The following is a 19,600-nucleotide window of genomic DNA, read 5'->3' on the forward strand; positions in this document are numbered from 1 at the left end:
ATTAAAAATATTTGTTGCTTATCAGCACTAAACTCATGCATCACATGTAAGGTGTAACTAAGTGGAGTATTAGTGCAGACATATAGTTTCATTTAGTCTATAATGCTTTAGATGTTCATGTATACTAAAACCTTAAAAATAGTATAGACTATGCAATAATACAGCCAGTAATATGAATTAGAATATGCATATTTAAATGAAGAAATACACACATTTCAATGAGAATACCAGCACCAGGATTTGCAGTACACATTCTGATAATCCAAAAACGGTTTACTATTTAATTTAATCTGCTTAAAACAGAAGAATTTAGTAAATCACATGGAAATTATACTTAAATCTCGAATGCAAAAATAAATTTGTACAGAACTTTAAATACAAAAATTCCAAAATAAACCATATAAATCTAAGCAAAGAAAACAACTGTTAAAAACTATCTACAATTGCTTGAATATAAAACCAACGAGTATGCTAACAAGTTAGCCTTTTAAATGTCACTCCCAGACGCATTTATTATTCTTTTTTTATTACTATTTTAATACAACTGCAATAGTAATGCAGATTTATTTACTAACATCTCTCAATATACATAAGCCGTATGCTATGACACGGGGTAAAAGAACCCTACAGCAGCAGCAGGCATTGGTATTACCTTCACTAGTTCAAGGAGGGCTAGTGACGGTTTGACAATTTTACAGACCGATATAAGACTTCCTCATGTTTACAGATCTCTGTGTGTAACATTTAACCATTAAATACAAGCCTGCCCAACACAACAGACTTATAGTGTAAATCAAAGCATTCAGGAAACATCCACTGGGGGATGTTGACTGGATTACAGGTTCTTCAGGTCAAGGGACTCTCAGCCCACCAGGAGACCCCCTTATGTACTCAATGAGAATCTAAGGCACCTTGGAACCCTGATAATCTTAGTGTGTGATGACCTTCAAACTTCCCAAATCCTTTCTTAACTGGATACAGCGACCCTTCCCACAGCCAAAGAGACTCAAATAGTCTTTGAGAAAGGCTTAGAAGTTGTTTTGGGTCTCGGGCAATCGCAAAATGTCCTTAAGCTCCCTCAACAATATCGTCTTCGACTACTTTTTTGTGGGAAACGTTATTCCCACAAATGGAAAAGGTAGACACACACAAAAGCATACACACAATGACGAATCTAACACATTTGGTCACAATGCCGAGACCATCTGCTGTCTCAATGACCTCACACATACACACATGTAACATTTTGTTCAAGTGCAATCTAAATCTGTGGAAGGTCATCTTGAGGTGAGCTTTAAGACTTTGAAGGTTGCCAAATGTAACTTTTTTTTGTGCGATAAATATGACGTCAAAAGGACATCTAAAAACAAGGTGGTATGAAAGATCAAGCATTAAGTGGATGCCGATTGGTTTAAATGCCACACCAGGAGGAGCTCGATGAGACGTTCCACCGTCTTTAATGCAACTGATTTTGCCTGGCATTTAAGAGCATTGATGCCAAAGCTGGTTAGTTCATACGTAGCAGCGAAGGCCGGGGTCACTTAGGCACAAGGCCTCGAGATTGTGGGTAAAGAGGGGACCCTGAGCCGGACAAAGGGCTGTGAGCTGAAGTTGGAGTGCTCACCTTCTTGCCAGTTTTTGGGCGGCTGTAAGATGATAATGGGGGAAAACAAAAAAGTATATTAAGGTAGGATAAATAAAGGTGAATAATAAAAGGGAAGAGGTTGAAGGTAGGGCTGCACCATATTGGAAAAAACTGACATTGCGATTTCTTTTTTCTGCGATATGAAGAAATACATGAATACTCATCAGACAACTAAAATAGCTATATATTATTAGGTAAGAAGTAATCATTCTAGAATCATTGGAGAAAAAAAATTGTAAAAAAAAAAAAAATTGTAAAAAAAAAATTGATTGTAAAAAAAAAAAAGATATAATCCTTTAAAACTGAATCATTTGTTTTTCTTTACTTTATTTAATTTAGTTTTTTTCATTTATTTATTTTATCATTTCATTGCTTCATTCCATTCTGTTAAAATTTGTGTGTTCACACTCGAGTTTACTATTTACCAGAACTAACACATACCTTTCAGCAACCATAAAGTGGCCAGAGGTTAAAAAAAATAAAAATAAAACTAGAAATAAGCATATGGTATATTCCCACTGTTCTTGACCAATTCAGTATAAAATAATAATGATTTTTTAATAGTTATTATTAAATGATATATTAAACAAAATAAATATATTGTAACTGTTGTACTGTAAAATAAGTGAAACTCTGCAATAGGGATGCAAATTATCAATTAATTCATTAATCATTAGTCAACCTTATCGATCGATTAACGATTAACTGATAATCGCCTATTTTCCTGAGAATGTAAATTTCTCACGGTATCAAATTAACATAAAAAGCTAAATACGAGGGTTTGGAGCCAGAGTGGCATTTTGGGCGAATATGAGTTCTTAATATAAAAATAAAGGTCTCGATGAGCTCTATTCAATGGTGCCAAAAATACCTATCTGAGATCAAACTGTATTGAATAAAGCAACAAAAAGGCGTATCTGACTTATTTGAGGTTTTAGAACATATTCATTGTGTTAATATGCCATAGATTTTTACTTAAATACTAGTTTCATATAAGTATGCCTGTGGTTGCAATGTTTGTGGTTTAAGGTTAATAATACAGGTGATTGAAGCGTGGTCAAAATTTTGTTTTGTCTTTCCTGTAAAGTTTGCTAAAAGCCACTTACGCCCTTCTGGCTCCAAGCCCTCGAATATTGCTTATACTGAATAAAAATGCATGTTATATAACAGTTGGGATACGTCACAGAATAATGGCATTTATGTAGTTTAACAAAATAGATTATGCACAGAAAATTTAAATACATAAAAAATAATTGTGCATTGGCTCACCTGTTGCATGTGAAACATTAAGCAACATAAAATAAATTTTAAATAAAAATCTATATGGGTAAGCTTATCCTTCCAACACTATATTAAGCCTACTTACAATAATCTATCTGCTAAAATACTTGTATAAAAAAAAACTTGAAACATTAACAGCACCATTTATAATATAGGCTGAGGGGGAAGTCAAATGTACAACTTGTAACGAGTGGAAATAAGGTGTGGCCCCTTTAAGAGCAGCGCGGCGCGCTCCCTGTTGAACTATTGCATGTGCCGTGCGCCTTGACAAACACCCCTTTTGCTGTCTACACGAAGTGAACACACCATGTATGAAAGTGTGACAGACAGTTAGACTAGTTTCCCGGGAAAAATAACAAACCGTAAGGCGTCGAGAGATAGGGCTTAAAAAAAAACGGGAGAAACCTGGGAAAACGGGAGCGTTGACGGGTATAAGCTGATTTATTGTTACAATACAGCTGGATTTTCGAGGTTAGCACGCTGTATAGTTGGTAGTCAATATCAATGACCGCCTCATGTTTAGTTTCTTTTTTGCCGCCTCAAGTTTGTGTCGGCTCTCTCGAGTGAGAACATCGTGTCACGTTCGCAATGTTCAATTAGCTGACAATTAATTTAATTGAGTAAATTCTTGTCGACAATTAATCGATAATCGATTAACCGTTTGCATCCCTACTCGGCAATCTGCATGATTTGACAATAGCATCAAGCCATATGGCAATATCGTATTTTTTCTCAATATAATGTGCAGCCCTAGTTCGAGGGACCATTTCTCACCCTGACTTTGGTTTCTTGGAAAACCCAGCAGCGGTGGCGCTGAGGCCTGGACTGGAGCCAAGGCTGGCACGGAGGCCAGAGGCGTCCACCTGGATTTCGTCCTCCTCTCTCAGAGCGTCCTCCAGAGCCGCAGCCACTTTAGGTGCTATCACCGGTCCCTCGTAGTCTTTTGTGGTACGTGTGGGCAAATCCAACTCCAGCAGCAGGATGTTCTCAGCCTGGAAGACGGGCGGGGAGACAATCACAAGATCAAGGATACAATGTGCGTTTGATTCTTGAGCTCATCTGTGTCACTGTAAAGAGTGAGGGAGTGTTGTAACTAAAGGCGTTGTGTAGTGCCATGTGGAGGATTATGGGAACAGTGTCAGCATACCTTGTATCTGACATCAGGCCGCATCAACATGGCCATACGGGCATGCTGACTCAGAGGCCGTCTGTAGCCGACTGCAGAAACAGGCCTTTTCATCATCTGCTGATCACTGAGAAAAACAACAAACGTTACAGTGAAGCAAGGATGTTGGTGGCCATAAAATTACACTTAACAAATCATTTCCAAGGTTCAAATTTCCAAAATCAGCCGACATACTTTTGAATGCGGGTGATAGGGGTCATTTTCCAGAGGTCATCTTCCTCGTCAAAAGTGGCTCTAGTCACAATCTTGCTCTTCTCCTCCAGTGGGATGAAGTTCTCGATAATCAGATGTCTGGTGGGTATGACAGAAAAGTTAACAAGTCAATGACATGATGTTGAGGATCTTTTCATTATTCAAAATGCCTTATATAATGACCCCTTCCATGAAAACATGCTTTTAATTTCTGAATGTTTTTGGAGATTGATACAACTGTCCTCAAAATGAAGAAAAAATACCTTAAACTATTAAACCTTGAAGTTTTGGCATAATATTATTATTATTATTATTAAAAACAGTGAAGAAAATTTCTTAAAATATTAATATTTGAAAAGGTATAGGTAAAAGGTGTCCTTGTTACAGTGTAATTACATTTAAGTAATATCAATTAACAACGTGTACTTACAATAGGGTTAGGAATAGGGATTGATTTAGGGTTAGTTTCATGTAATTATGCATAATTTGCTGTTATTACTACAGTAATTACATGTTAAATAACAACACCGAAAAATAAAGTGTATGACCATCAAGCTGGGAAAGTAAACAGTAAGTTATATGACAAAAAAACACACCTATAAGCACTCATGACTGTATGATTGTATGACTCATCAGGGTAGAAAATGATTTGATACTTTTACACTTTGAAAATTTCAGATAATGAAACAGATGTGGGCATTCACATGTGGTGGAGTTAAGGAAAATTGTATTACTTTTTTAATACTTGATGGTTATACAGTATCACATGATATTTTTATATTTCATAAGATAAAAACCTTTATTAAAAATGTTTTTTGAAAGCCACATCAAGAAGTTGGAACATCTCTCCTTTTTTTATCTTGAACACTCAAGATATTTCCCATTAACCTTAAACTCATTCTGCCAACCGCACTCAAAAGCAGCCTGTCAGGTGAATCTTCCTTAATGGATACTCCACTTTAGAGATCGCTCAGTACACTAGAGTCTTAGTGAGTGTGCATTAAACTGTTGACATCTGTAATGCAGTAGTGCTGAGTCCAAAGTTACAAGAAGTCAGGCCAACACAACTTAGGTCAGAACACACTACACACAATAGAAACAAAACCATTAAATCTATCATTTCTTTATCGGCATGTTTGAGCTTTCTGATAAGATGATTTAAAAACGCTACTGTTAAATGTAATCTTTATCAAACCTCAAAACGAATATCCATTTTCATTTAGAAGCCAACATCAGCATTTTGAATGATGCCTAAATTCTGGTAATGCGGATTCTGGGTTGACATACTTGAGTTTGAGTTCTCTGGTCAGCTCGTTCTGAGTCTGCTCCAGCTCCTGCCTGTATTTGACATGTTCATCCTGGGCATCCTGAATCTCCGCCTTCACGGACTGGAGCTTGGAAAAGAGCTACATGAAGGAGACAGAAACAGACAAGACATTCAAATAAGATTAAGCTCTTTATAGGAATGGGTAAGGCATATGGGTGATTCTATAATTGCAGATACATTGGTGTCCAAAGTCATCATATTTTTGTCCTTGTTATATTTTAAAATACTTTAATAATTTGTTGCTTATTATCATGGTTCAAGATGTTACAGGCCATAACAATATAATATCGTGCATAATATTTAACAATATAATGATTTCTTGTCCGAATTAGTGTATTTTTCCATCATGTATCATTGTGTGATCAAAATATATTTTTACTTTTCTATTAGTAATATTTAATTTAGTTTATTTATAAAAACCCTAAATAGTCATTGTCCTTATTCTCCAATGTTAAATTGTTTCAAAATAACTTTTATCTTATAAAAATGTCTCCATAAATCTTTTGTTAATTCTGTTACCGTACCGTACTTTGCCTTTAAATTGGTGGAATAATCTCCCACAACTATGTAAAATACAGGAAATGGTGTCACTTTCCCTCACTGATAAGACCTGAAGCACTGAAAGGTATGTGTGCTCTCTCTGAGAAAATATTTGAATTTAAAATCTAAAAGTTATTTTGTTAAACCTCAAAATTGTAACCACAATATTAAAAGGAAAACAGAATTTATCACTGATCACATAGTAGGTTGTTTAAAAGTCTTATTAAGGGGTGATGAACTGAGAAATCTAATTTTCCTTGAGCTTTTGACATCTAAGATGTCATCATATTATAAGAATCTCCAGTAAGTTTTAAAAACTGAAAACGTCCTTGTTAGTCCAATAAAAAGCTTTTATTGACACCAGCCCCAGCAAACGACTCGTTTTTCAAAGTGGGAAACTATGACATCAAAGAGGATAAAACACCACCCCCGCAGAAGAAGATCAACGCCTACTTCAACCGGCTACAACAGCCGGTATAGCCCCGCCCACCGATTCGCGCATTACACGCATAGCTAAATAACATAGGCCTACCTCGTGATGACAAACCGGATCAAGCTACCGAGCAATACAGAATATTGTGCAGTACCTGGTTGTGGAAAAAGACAGTTGCTGAATATGCTTCCTCTGGATTCCAATAGGACTGCATGGTTAAACTTTATTTTTAATGACGTTCCAGCTGCTGAGTGTAAAACATTGTCCGTCTGTTCGCTTCATTTCACTGAGGATTGTTTTGTAAACAAGACTGGATTTGCAGACCGATTAAAAGTAAAGAACGGTGCTGTGCCGTCTATATTGGATCCGACAGGAATGGTGCAACACACGGACTCTGGGTCGAACATGTACGGGCGAATCATTCCGGTTGCCATTTTACAATATTGGACGTTTTCAAAACAATTTCCCCCACGTGCACTGACAAGTGAGTTGAAACTCATTATAAAATGCAAAACTGTTATCCACTCACAGCAGTGGGCGTTTACTTCCAAGTCTTCAGTGTGAGACGCCCATTAAAACCTAGGCTCAAAACTAGGGTAGAAAATAGCCTATTACTTATTCATTTTGATGTTTTTGAATGCAAAAACCAAGCGAACATCATAAGTTGACCTCAGACAACAATATAATAAAATTTAAAAAGCCTGTTCATGACCCCTTTAACCATGATTTCATTAGTGCTATGTGATCTTGGCACTTGTCCTAGCAAGTGGAGTTTTGGGCTAAAACTTTTAAAATTGTCAATATGGTTACCATGGTAGCATAACAATTTTGACGGTATGTAACAGAATTAACAGTTACAGAATTGACAAACATTGCTACAAAAAAAAAAAAGGAAGAAACCTGTATTTGGCAAGCACTGAATTATTAAAATGGAATATGTTTTCAATAAGATACTGGAAAGAATTCCTGTTAGTGAGCAGTTTTTTTCCTTAACTTCTTGCAAAATGTATCTCCAATTATAGAATCACTCATATGCTCTAAACACAGGCAAATGGAGGTCACATTCAGTCATGTATGGATGATTCTCAACCAGGAGAATGGAGATCTGTCATGAGAGCTGTCCTACTGCTAATGACTGCAGAGAATACAGCTAGACTCTAAAAATACATCTGATAACATGCACAAGCAGCTTTTCTACTGCCATTGTAACTTTGACATGTTCATTTGTACAGTTCCTATAAACCATAATGTTTCCTGCACCACTATTAGGCAGCAACACTAAACATAGCAGAATAAAAAAAAAGAAATGTCCAATTAACATAAAGATTGTTATGAGTAAAAGCTATAATACCTTTTTCAGTTTCTTGGTCTTGATGTCCACTTCCTGCTGCAGTGAGCTGTACGTCTCTTTCAACTCCAGTGTATCTTCATCACGACACTCTATTTCCTGCTTCATCTCCCGTTCCCGCCTTTTCTACTCTCACACACACACACACACACATTATAAATGTTTAAATATTATATGCCCAAGTAGAAGTGCTCATATAAAGTTAATAACATCACCACGGCAAGAAAATTACCATACACATTTTTAGCCAATCACATTTTAGATGTGGCTACATATTGCATCAGAATTTCTAAGTAAGGTTTGTAAATGTAGCTCCAACTTAACACAGACAGGACTGTAAGGTAGAAAAATGCTTAAGTCAGCTTTTTTTCTCCATTTATAATCCAGCCTCCCAGAATATCCACATCACAAACGATCAGGAGACTAAAATAACCGTCTCCTTTGAAGCAACCTTGAGGACTGAAACACAGTCCAGCTCAATCCCTATACGGTGTGTTACTGGAAACTGTACCTGTTCAGCGATCTCCTGTCTCTTCAGCTCCAGAATCCTCTGCTGCTCATTGGTGTGGTCAACGATGTTCTTCCCTCCCACCAGCAGCTTGCTCTCCATGGCCTGAGAACAATTAACTGCTTATCAGATAAGCCAGATGTATTTAAAACAAATGCTATTGAATCTTTCCTAAATTTTATAAAAGATGCAAGTTTGCAGCCGGAATTGAATGTGAGCAGAGAAAATAAATGAGTAGTATTTCCGTGTACACGGACAAATTTCCGTGTACACGGACAATAAAGTACTATCTTATCTTATCTTATCTTATCTTATCTTAATATGAAAACATGACTCTTATGAGCTGGTTCTTTTAATGAATCTGTTAAAAGACTCTTGGGCTGCATAAAGTATATTTTTTTGTTTGACTGACCAGACTAGTCATTTCCATGACATTGTCTCCATTGTCCCAATGCAAAAAAAAATAATAATAATACATTTAAAATGATGTATTTAAATTAGGGCTATCAAACGATTAATTATGATCAATCGCATCCAAAATAAAAGTTTGTGTTTACATAATATATGTGGGTGCATGTATATATTTAAGAAATATTTTCATGTATATAGATTTATATATAATTTATATTATATATAAATATATTTTATATATAAATTATATTTTTTCTTAAATATACATGCATGTGTGTGTATTTATATAAACAAAATAATTATACACAGTGCACCCACATATATTATGTAAACACAAACTTTTATTTTGGATGCAATTAATCATGATTAATCGTTTGACAGCTCTAATTTAAACATATCTACATGTATATTTTTTCCAAGTATACACCTTTAATTTTTTACATTCATTTTTTTTAAATAATTTTACAAATATTGTAGTTTTTTTCTTCTTTTTTCTTTTTTTACACATTAAATATTTTGGGGACTCATTATGTTTATCACAAAGAAATTTGCAATAATTTCACGAGGTTTAAAAAAAAAACATAACCATTCGAAAGTTTGGGGTCATTAAGATTTTTATAAAAAGAAATTAATATTTTAATTTAGCAAGGACACATTAAGTTGATCAACAGTTCCAGTAAAATGAATCATGGTTTCCACAAAAAGATACTTAAGCAGAACACTGTTTTCAACATTGATAATAATAAGAAATGATTCTTGAGTATCAAATCATCATATTAGAATGATTTCTGAAGGATCATGTGACACTGAAGACTGGAGTAATGATTTTGAAAATTCAGCTTCGATATTACAGGAATAAATTACATTTTAAATTACATTAAAATAGAAAACATTTATAATAATACTTGATAATACAGTAAACAGTAAAATTGTGTTATATCAAATAAATGCAGCCTTAGGCCCCATTTACACGATGGGAAAACGCAGATATTTCTCTGCGTTTTGCCCTCTCATTTACACTCAGTTTTTATCACTGAAAACGATTATTTCTAAAAAATCCGGCCAAAGTGGAGATTTCTGAAAACGGCGGTTATGTGTTGTCGTGTAAACTGGGAGAAACGGCGTTTTAGGTTCTCTCTTGTCGATTCTGCGGATTCTAAACGGTTTGGATGGCTTTATCCTTAACCCCTACACTGCCGCCAATAGGTTTGGCATAGTTTGGCATAAACGGAATCGAAGGTGAACACTTTGGGGTGCTCGACGGCGTATTTATGCGGGTGTGTAAACAATGTTATTTTTGACAACGGAGAGGGGGAAAATATTCGTTTTGCTAAATACCCGGCTTTGTGTAAACGTGGCCTTAATGAGCATAGCAAGGTTTGGACGGTCTAACCTTAACTTTGGCCGTCAGCATCTCGGAAGCGTCCTTCTCTCTGCGAAGATCGTCCATCTTTCTCTCCTTCTCTTTCAGCAGCCGCTGTTTGTCCTCTGCCACCAGGCTGTGGTCCTCCATGATGGCCCTCCTCTCCTTCTCCAGTTTCTCCTGTTGCTCACGCCAATAATCAGAGATGTTCTTATCCGCACCCATTTCTTCCTCTTCGTCGTCCTCATCATCGTCCTCATCATCAAAATCCTCCCCATCCTCTAACTCCTCTCCTCCCTCTCCAACCCTCCTCCTCCTCCTTTTTCTCCTCTTCTTGCCAGACCTTTTCTCCAACTGTTCTTTCAAGCGGGCGATCTCCTCCTGAAACTCCCGGAGCAGGGCGTCCTTGGGGTCTTCATTGACGCGGGGTTTGTTCTTGATGTTTTTGGCGCGGTTTGCATAGCGTAGCGTGGTCAGAGTCTCCTCCACATTGTAGGAAGCAGGTCCGATGTTGGCCACCATAACCGTCCTGGCATTTCCACCCAAGGAATCCTGCAGCAGCCTCGTAAGCTTAGAGTCACGGTACGGGATGTGGGTGCTTCTCCCGTCCACCAGCGCTGAGATGACATTGCCCAAAGCTGACAAGGAGAGGTTGATTTTGGTGGCTTCTTTCAAGCGCTCACCCTGCGCTCCAGTTTTGGTCTGTCGTTCACTTCCTGCCAGGTCAACGAGGTTGAGTTTCCCAACCCGAATGTGGTTCTCTCCATCGGGACCCAACTCACTGCACTCAACGGTGATGACAAAGATGGCGTGAGAGCGAGAGCTGTGCTCATTCATGTTAGTTGCACCAACCGATCGGTTCTGGTTCCCCACATTCATCACATGCTCAATCTCACGAACGCTTTTAGTAACAAAAGAAGAGAGGTCTTTAACGTAGACGCCCGTATCAGGCCTTTCTTTGAGCTCCAATCGGTGCATCTGGTCCTTCGATAAGAGGTCCCTGATTTCTTCTTGATAAATCTCCAAGTATGAAGCCCTGACCAAGTACTGCTGGTTCTGAGAGCGGGAGATGTGCGTAAAAATGTGCTCAAAGGAGTTCGGAATGACACCCCTCCTGTCGGGGTCGTTTCGTACCCCTTCCATTGTGAAAGTCTTTCCGGTGCCCGTCTGGCCGTATGCAAAGATGGTCCCATTGAAGCCGAACAGTACAGAGTCTACCAATGGGCGGAAAGTCTCATCGTAGAGCTCCATCTGCTTTGAATTCCAGTCATAAACGGAATCGAAGGTGAACACTTTGGGGTGCTCATGGGAGGATGCAGCTCGAGGGTTGCGCACGGCCACTTGCCCTAACTTCACATCCACAGAGACCACTCTATCGAAGTTGGCGACTCGCTCCTTCTCATTCATGGGGCGACAACGCACCACTACCTTAACGGATTCAGAGCTCTTGCTTTTGGACATTTTGTAGCCTTCTGTAGTGCTTTGGTATATCTTCTGAGTTTGGAGTTTATTTCACAGTAATGGTGCTGCCAGCATCAGAGCCTGAAAAATATGATGCAACTCAGTGAAATGACAGAAACATGCACAAAGCCAAAAGATAAATATGAATAACGTGCGTTATGGTTACAGCAAACAAACATAGCAAATATTTGTCTAGTTAACTTAAGGCAACTGTAGTAATCATTTTTTTAAAAAAAGACAGAATGATAAAAACATATTTGGTAGGCTAACAAAAATTGAGTCAGCAATTTTAAATCAAGCGGACGTCGCCATTATAAGAATTTGACTTCATGTCGAATTCCAAATTCAATTAAACAAACTGACTAGAAAAAAAAACATTCATGTTTTTTGTTTGTTTGTTTTGTTGTTTTTTGGACATGTATACCATGTTTTTTAGTTTTTTATCAGCATGAAAGTTGCGATAGTCTTTTCTTTCCTATTGTGACATATCCAAGTGAAATGGCTTCTCGAACAAGAAAAAAGTAGGGCGGGACTTGATTTTGTCCATGGGAAACTGATCAGATGGTTGTCGCTTGCTATTGCTGTGATCTCATGAGAGTGACAGGCTGTCCCGCCCTCGTCATCAGAGATGGAAGGGAAGTTATTTGTATTAATAAAGATTATGTGGACATATTAATAATAATAAAAAAAATAATAATATATATACATATATATATATATATATATATATATATATATATATATATGATGTGCACAGATAAACAATTTATAAATACTGCAATATTCCAATAAATTAAGAATGGTCAAGAACTTTGAATACTAGAAATGCCATGGTACCTCAATATCACATTCAATATCACATTCATTCAATATTATGGTTGGCTGTATATCAAAATAGCATATCTCCTGTAGCCAGTTATTTGTACTCCAAAAATAATATCACAATGTTTATTTGCTGTAAGCTAATAAACATTGTGATATTATTCTAGGACTTATGTTTTTGAGTTATGCTAAGTTTTAAGAGTTATGCTAAGTTTTTGTAGTTTTACAACAAGCCAAATAAAGTGTAGAGCAGAGGCTAGAAAGTGACCAGCTTGATTATGATGAATCGGTTGCTAGAATATACAACCAACATTTCTAACGTTACAGACATGTAAAGTTGTTTTTGACACTCCTTAATAATATTTTCCTTACCAAACTTGGACTAAAATTTACAAGTAGCCTCATATTAATATATTTAAAGGAGCCAAATTTAGCCACCTCACTATATCCAAACCAATTGTAAAAACGATCTGTTTGTTTTCTTGCGAGAAATAATTACGTTCATAATAAATAATTTGCTAATTTGTTCAAGTAAAGTTAACGTTACAGTATAAAATTCTTCAGTAAGTTACATTATTCCCAAATTTGGCATCCAACATTGACCGCACAATTATGATTTATACGATGCTACATAGTCCATAAACTGCAATATTAGCTGTAGCATCAGTGCTAATTTACATGAGCCCATTTTACATTATTTCATCTCAAATATATGTATGGTTTAAAGTATGTAAATCTCAGTCTCGGTTGTCATGAAATAACGAGAGATAACGGCAACAGACTAAAGAGTCACGTTAAATACGAGAGACAAGAATTGTCTTTTTTGTTGAAAACGTAATTGTTTCAACTGAAATTAAATTATTTAATCATCGTATCATATCATTTCGTTAATATTAGCTGTAAAGGTGCAAACGGGTCATCGAGGACGTACGGCGCTCCTCAGAGACTCAAAACAAGCGGCCTGGCAACGGCAAACAAACCGTGTCATTTATACAGCAGCGCATACATATAACGTTAGACATAAATGATGTGACTCACCTCTCCCATCCCCAACTATTTAACCTGCGACTTACACCAAAAAACGCAGTCGTCTTCATATCCGTCAGAAGCATACACCTCAAACCTGCCAAGAGATTAAATATGCAAAATTACCCGTATCTCTCCTCACGAACTCTGTCAGCCATGTCTGTGGCTGTCTGTGGTTGTGTGAGAGAGGGAGGGAGAAAGGGAGAGGTGATCCCCCTGCAGGCCGGGATGGATCTACCGTTACTGCTGCTGGATCAATCCAGCCTATGGCAAGCCGTTTTAACTTTCATGCCAAGGATAAGAATTCTTGATATCAACAATAACGTTATGGGCTCTATGCACGGCGTTATTTCCGGTGAAGGATTAAGGATGCTCGATAACTTCCGCCGATCATAGAGTCCAATGCAATACCGAGAATTTATATTGAATTTTATACTCCATGGTTATAATAATGAAACATTAGTCACAAAAACAGATAAAACAGACACCCCTCGTTGTGTTTATGCTTCTTTTTAAAATTATATTAAATAAACATAACTATATATAAAATTACATCTAAACGTATGTACGTTTCGTTTCAAAGACAGGAGGACCGTAAATATTGAAGACTCTGCCATAATCCCGTTTTCTCCGGTTTTCCTCCGCTTTAATCTACACAACCGGAAATGGACGAGCATCCTTACGTCAAATGCGGAACTTATGCGTGCATATAGCCCATTCTTTTGTAACTAGTGAACATACAATTTTGATGCCTAAATGAAGACTTCGCCAGAGGTAAAAAGCTAAAAGCTGGCTATAAATGAACTAGCCTACACCATGGTCCCAGGACTTCAACGTCACCATCACTGAATTCCGACAACTTTTTCAGTGTTTATCTAAAAACATTTCCCCCATTTTTGGTGTGTCAGAAATACTACAGAAACTGAATAAAGAAATCCAATGTAAAATAATACTGGATAGTCTTTTTAGTCCACGCATTTAATGCTAATTTAAGACATAACCGACTGTCTTTACGAGGTTACTCACCAAGGCCAGCGTTTTGACATAATTTTGCGTGTTTTTAACTGTTAAAGCGATATAATCCAGGGATAAAACGTTTGTTTCTGGCGAGCTGTTTGTGAGGCGGATTTAGGCTTTACTGTATATGCACGCAGTGAAAGACATCTCTGAGAGTGCGCGAGCACGGGATGGTTTAACGTTGCTTGAATGTTTAAACTGGTAAAACTTAAAAAGACGTGAAAATGATAAACGTTAGTTACGATCATAGGTTACGATGCAATGCTGGCCCGATTGTGCAATTGAATATTCTGTCATGTCCCGACTCCTAAACGTGAGTGTGTATCGACACCTGCAAAAGCGCTTGCCTAGTGCAGAGAGAGAAGATGCAGCAGCACGAAGTGCTGAACAACAGCAAAAGTAATAAGTAAAATGCTTTCTTAAAAAGGCAAAAGAACGCATGCATTATTTCTTAATATGATAATTAAAAAAACAATAGACTGATGAAAATGCGGGACGTGCGACGTGCGGGACAAGGGGTGAAAATGCTGTGCAGTACAACGCAAAGCGGGACGGGTGGTCACCCTACCTCCATCCCACAGCAGCGATGTCGTGTAAATAACATTTTTACTAGTGGAAAATTTAATTCCTGGTATCAAAAATTGCCATTGTTACTAGTAGAAATCAAATTCATGATTTCAAGAATTAGCATTTTAACTAAATGAATAAAAGTCAAAACGGCTTGCCATATTTTTTTTCAAAAGCAGTTTCAAATGTCCACTGTAGCTTTGTATATTTTTTTGTTTTGTTATTAAAGTAATAGAAAAACAATAAAGCGCTAAAAAAAAGGAATGAATGAACGAAAAATGTATTATTAAAAATAACAGTTTTACAATTGACAATTAAATAGATCTATTTAAAACTTTTTACAACAATTTGCTGACAAAGTTTTTTTTGATTAAAGAATATTTACTACTATTAATTGACACTAATTTAAAACTCAGTAAGGACACATTAACTTGATCCAAATTGACAAAAGTTTCCTAAACATAAAATCAGCATATTAGAATTAGATTTCTGAATGATCATCTGACACTGAAGACTGGAGTAATGATGCTGACAATTCAGATTTGATCACAGGAATAAAATACATTTTAAAATATAGCTTTAACTCTATTATCACCAAATTAAGGCAGCCGAGCATAACAAACTTCTTTCAAAAACATAAAAAGATATCATCAACCCTAAACATTTGAAAAGTTTATAGTAATCACTGCATTTAAGTGGAAGGATAAACAAAGGATACAAATGCACTTGTTTTATTTTCAATTGATAAACTAATTTGGGGAATGTCACCCAATACAAAATTCCTAACAATTACAAACAGCATAAAACACTTATAAAACATTTCTGCCATTCGGTTTCACACTGACTTTCAAAATAATTTGCAATATTACACCAGAAAGTCTGTATGACATGCATTCAATGTTATTTTTAATACATTTTCAGAAACCGCTGCAATTTCTAGTGCAATTTCTAACCGCTTACACCTGACTAGTCTCTCGATCATAATTCCAAAACCCTAACACGGGTCAGTTTCCATCCTCAAATCAGCCACTCTATACAAACATAAACCAGTAATCGATATGCCATGATAAATACCCACTTCTTTCTTGAAGAAACAGGGAGCAAGATCTAGTGGAGCATTTGTTTCTGGTTTGGTTGCTCACATTTAGGCTAGTAGTGCAAAATGGGAGATATGGTGTGTCCCGGGAAATCAATAAGGAACTAACTTCCGTTGTTCTCCCTTAATGAAATGACACCTGAAACATGCAAAACATCAACCAGTCTTCACAGTTACAAAAACGCAATCTCTTAATTTCATTAGAGTTCCTCTTTTGTTTGCCTTTTTCCTGGGTAGTCCATGCCAAAGAAGGATGACGGTTTCCCGTGAACATCTCTCTCCCTTTTAACAAAGGCCGAGAAGGACGAGACACAGTTGCCGATGAAGTGATCGGCCTGGCCGAGGACGTACAGGTCGACCTGAGCAGTGTCCGGCTGCAAGCTCACGACCTTCACCTGCACAAAGCGTGTCAACACTATTATATTCTGTTTCCTAAAAGACGATCACACTTTTGTAATGTTAATATGTAAAACCTCACCTTGCCCTCGAAGAGTTTCTCAATCTCTGCGGTGTGCGATTCGGAGTCGGTGGCGATGTATACTGACTGAGCACTGGTGTTCTTCACCCAGAGTTTCACAGCACGACGGATCTCGGACAGATCCGGTAAACACATGGTCATGGTCAGCGGCAGGGCAGTTTTCCGGTCGTATCCCACACACTGTGGAGACGCCATGAAGTGAGGACCAGTATCACCCGAATTCAAAAGCTTGCAGGCATTTTGCTGTGTGGAATGGTAAAAAGACTAGTTAATATCTACACTTCTAATATCCTACACTTGATATTGGTGCTTCAGGAATCTCATAAAACCAGCCACATTCATTCAGATATACTGTTGGAGCACAAATATGTAATGATGAGATTCACATCATTTACATTGGTTTTCTCAGATCAACCATAGCCTGTTTATTTATATATTTGGTTGCTTTATGCTTACAGACACAGAGCTTACCCAATCAGAGCCAATCCTCAGATGGATGCCCACATAGGGTCTGCTTAGCAGGGTGTTGATATGGCCTTCTCCTTCCTGTACCAGTTTGTCAGACCACACCACATACTGCTGCAGTCCGATGTGCTCCTCCAGTACAGGGAACTGAGCTGGGGCTCCTGGAAGAGCGAGAACGGGATGCTCCGCTGGAGGAAACCTAAACAAAAAGAAAAACACAAGAGATTGAGAGTGAGAACATTAAGATGAAGGGAGTTTGAGTACAATCATTTTGATTAACGTGAGTATTTCAGCTTAATCTTACCTCTTTATCCAGTGCGGCTGGTAATAGGAGCTAAATGACAGACCTCCGAAAAGAATGGAATGGTCAAAATCGACTCCAATATGGTCCCAGAACGGTCCAAAAGGATTTCCAACCTGCATCAGAAAAACAGGCTGTATTACAAGTACACTGTCATGACATTTGTGCGATATGAAACAACATGCAGATCTGCTAAAAATCCAACAGATGGCAGTGTTTCCATGGTGTGTGCCATCGTTGATCAGCCTTTTTTCGGACTTTAGCTTATTCATCGTATCCCTCAGAGTTAGAAAAGTTCATACATACCTTTTTCATCTCCGTGCGTGCTATAAGTCTGTTTGACGCACCTACCGCTAGCCTAGCTTAGCACAAAGACTGGATGTAAATGATTGCAGCTAGCATACTAATCCAAATAAGTGACAAAATAATGCTAACATTTTCCTATTTACATGTTGCGATGTGTATAGTCACAGAGTGTACAAATAACAAGGTAATGTGAGACACAGACATGTTTTAGCCGTATTAATACTGGGAACTATATTTCCACATCAGTTAAATGTCTGCAGTCTAAAGTAGAGCATAAACTTACAGTATTTTTAATTGCAATCGCCAACAATTGCACTTCAAGCACCTTGAAGAATGAACATCCATATTACCTTCATCGGACAGCTCTTTTTGTCCACGCTCCTGTGAGATGCGGACTCGAAGCAGTAGGCGAATCTCTGACCAAGGGGCCAGTGCTTAGGAGCCAAGTGCTCCATGAAGTCCTCCAGACTCACCACACGGTGGTACTGCTTCACTGGCTCCAACTGGAAATACTCACTGTAAGGGATGTGCACCTGTTTGAGAGACACAGGAGCATACCATACATTATCAATGAATTGTACTTTCCCCATGTACTACACTATTAGTGTGACAGCTGGTCATTACAGCTGGTAGCTAGTTGATCTACAGTTTGGAACTACTCAAAATCAGTTTGGACTTGGGAGTATTCTTCAATTAAAATAAAGATAAAATAACATAAAATAATAACACTAGCATAAAATAAAACTTAAATACAATAAAACATTAATATATAAAAATTAAACAAATAATACAGTGGTAACTGCTAACATTGGTTTGAAAGATAATGAACAACTTGCAGCAGCTAGGCTATAAACTTTCAAAACCCTACCAGCTAAAGATAAACTTTCCAAAAGTGTAGAGGTACAGAATAAATGTGTAACGTTAGTCAAAGTAGTGACGTGTGTTGTGTTTACGTTTTTAAAAGGGGGGGAGTGATGACGGTAAACAATCCACGGCGGAACCGCGAGTGTTCTGTTAAGCATTTTAGCAAAAGCCAGTGATCCAAGAAAATGATCCACTTGATTTCCAAACCGACCTAAAGAGGAACACACCATAGAAATGTGTTTATTATTCCAACACAACACATACAGGCAGATACAGGCGCTTTAGTTTATATCTGTATGTGTGATTTTCAGTGTCTCAGTCATATGTATCATGCTCTCGTTACCCATGCACGGGCAGTACAGAATGTATCCGTTTTCATCCCACGTCACGTCTGCAGCATCGATAAAGTAGTTCAGAGAAAGGAATGTTACATGCAAATAAGTTACAATGAAAAGTTTCAGGAGCTTTGGTCTCGCCGCCATCGCTGATCATTTGCTATCCCACAATGCACTGCGAAGCTAAGGTTAACTCTTCACCTACCGGACACTTTTGACACATTTAGTTTATTAGAATTGTGGTATACATTTGGGGAACTTTAAAGGCACTAGTTACAGTTTTAGCGAAATTCGAATGCAATGTAAGCATAGCATAAATAAATAAATGTATATATATAGACTTTTATATATAGAGAGAGTCTATAAGAGTCTATATATAGATATATAAGAGTCAGACAGATCAATACTTGTTTTAACAGCACTAGTTTTATTAAATAACCATTTTAAATAACCTTATGTTTTGTTGAATGGTGAACATTTTCTTCATTGCACTTCTGATTTTTAACCAGAACAACAGTTCTTGTTTCTTTTGCTTTGTCCGGTGTGTTGTTGTTGTTGTTTTTTGTTTGTTTGTTTGTTTGTTTGTTTGATTGTTTGTTTGTTTGTTTGTTTGTTTGTTTGTTTGTTT

General features: G+C 37.3%; 2 protein-coding genes across 3 annotated transcripts; both read right to left on the minus strand.

The window, feature by feature from the left end:
• Nucleotides 1-1,390: 1,390 nt before the first annotated feature.
• kif3b (kinesin family member 3B) lies at nucleotides 1,391-13,829 on the minus strand. 2 transcript variants are annotated; one of them, XM_039652707.2, is made up of 9 exons: nucleotides 13,670-13,829; nucleotides 10,265-11,776; nucleotides 8,464-8,565; nucleotides 7,956-8,078; nucleotides 5,592-5,710; nucleotides 4,287-4,403; nucleotides 4,074-4,179; nucleotides 3,701-3,918; nucleotides 1,391-1,646 (listed from the first exon to the last, which is right to left on the minus strand). In XM_039652707.2, the coding sequence occupies exons 2-9, from the start codon at nucleotides 11,693-11,695 to the stop codon at nucleotides 1,538-1,540; spliced, it is 2,325 nt and encodes a 774-aa protein (XP_039508641.1). In that variant the 5' UTR covers nucleotides 11,696-11,776; nucleotides 13,670-13,829; the 3' UTR covers nucleotides 1,391-1,537. The 2 variants fall into 2 exon arrangements, with proteins under 2 accessions (XP_039508641.1, XP_039508640.1); XM_039652706.2 differs by having other exon boundaries at nucleotides 13,556-13,709.
• A 2,013-nt stretch (nucleotides 13,830-15,842) lies between these two features.
• Nucleotides 15,843-19,159, minus strand: pofut1 (protein O-fucosyltransferase 1). The gene is made up of 7 exons (XM_039652918.2): nucleotides 18,981-19,159; nucleotides 18,727-18,848; nucleotides 18,124-18,306; nucleotides 17,471-17,583; nucleotides 17,173-17,365; nucleotides 16,702-16,944; nucleotides 15,843-16,618 (listed from the first exon to the last, which is right to left on the minus strand). Exons 1-7 carry the CDS (start codon nucleotides 19,117-19,119, stop codon nucleotides 16,424-16,426), a joined length of 1,188 nt encoding a protein of 395 aa, XP_039508852.2. The 5' UTR covers nucleotides 19,120-19,159; the 3' UTR covers nucleotides 15,843-16,423.
• Between the last annotated feature and the right edge of the window lie 441 nt (nucleotides 19,160-19,600).

The sequence above is a fragment of the Pimephales promelas genome, chromosome 20 (assembly GCF_988280905.1).
Source record: "Pimephales promelas chromosome 20, fPimPro1.hap1.1, whole genome shotgun sequence".
Classification (NCBI taxonomy): Eukaryota; Metazoa; Chordata; class Actinopteri; order Cypriniformes; family Leuciscidae; genus Pimephales; species Pimephales promelas.

Excerpts from the sequence above, each read along its gene's own strand:
- pofut1 (XM_039652918.2), bottom strand. The coding sequence starts at position 19,119 with ATGGCGGCGAGACCAAAGCTCCTGAAACTTTTCATTGTAACTTATTTG. Across the intron at positions 17,366-17,470 it reads CAGCCGCACTGGATAAAGAG|GTTTCCTCCAGCGGAGCATC; the intron begins GTAAGATTAAGC and ends CTTTTTGTTTAG. Across the intron at positions 16,945-17,172 it reads TGAGGATTGGCTCTGATTGG|CAAAATGCCTGCAAGCTTTT; the intron begins GTAAGCTCTGTG and ends CATTCCACACAG.
- kif3b (XM_039652707.2), bottom strand. The coding sequence starts at position 11,695 with ATGTCCAAAAGCAAGAGCTCTGAATCCGTTAAGGTAGTGGTGCGTTGT. Across the intron at positions 5,711-7,955 it reads AGACCAAGAAACTGAAAAAG|CTCTTTTCCAAGCTCCAGTC; the intron begins GTATTATAGCTT and ends TCCTTCATGTAG. Across the intron at positions 4,180-4,286 it reads CCTATCACCCGCATTCAAAA|TGATCAGCAGATGATGAAAA; the intron begins GTATGTCGGCTG and ends TGTTTTTCTCAG.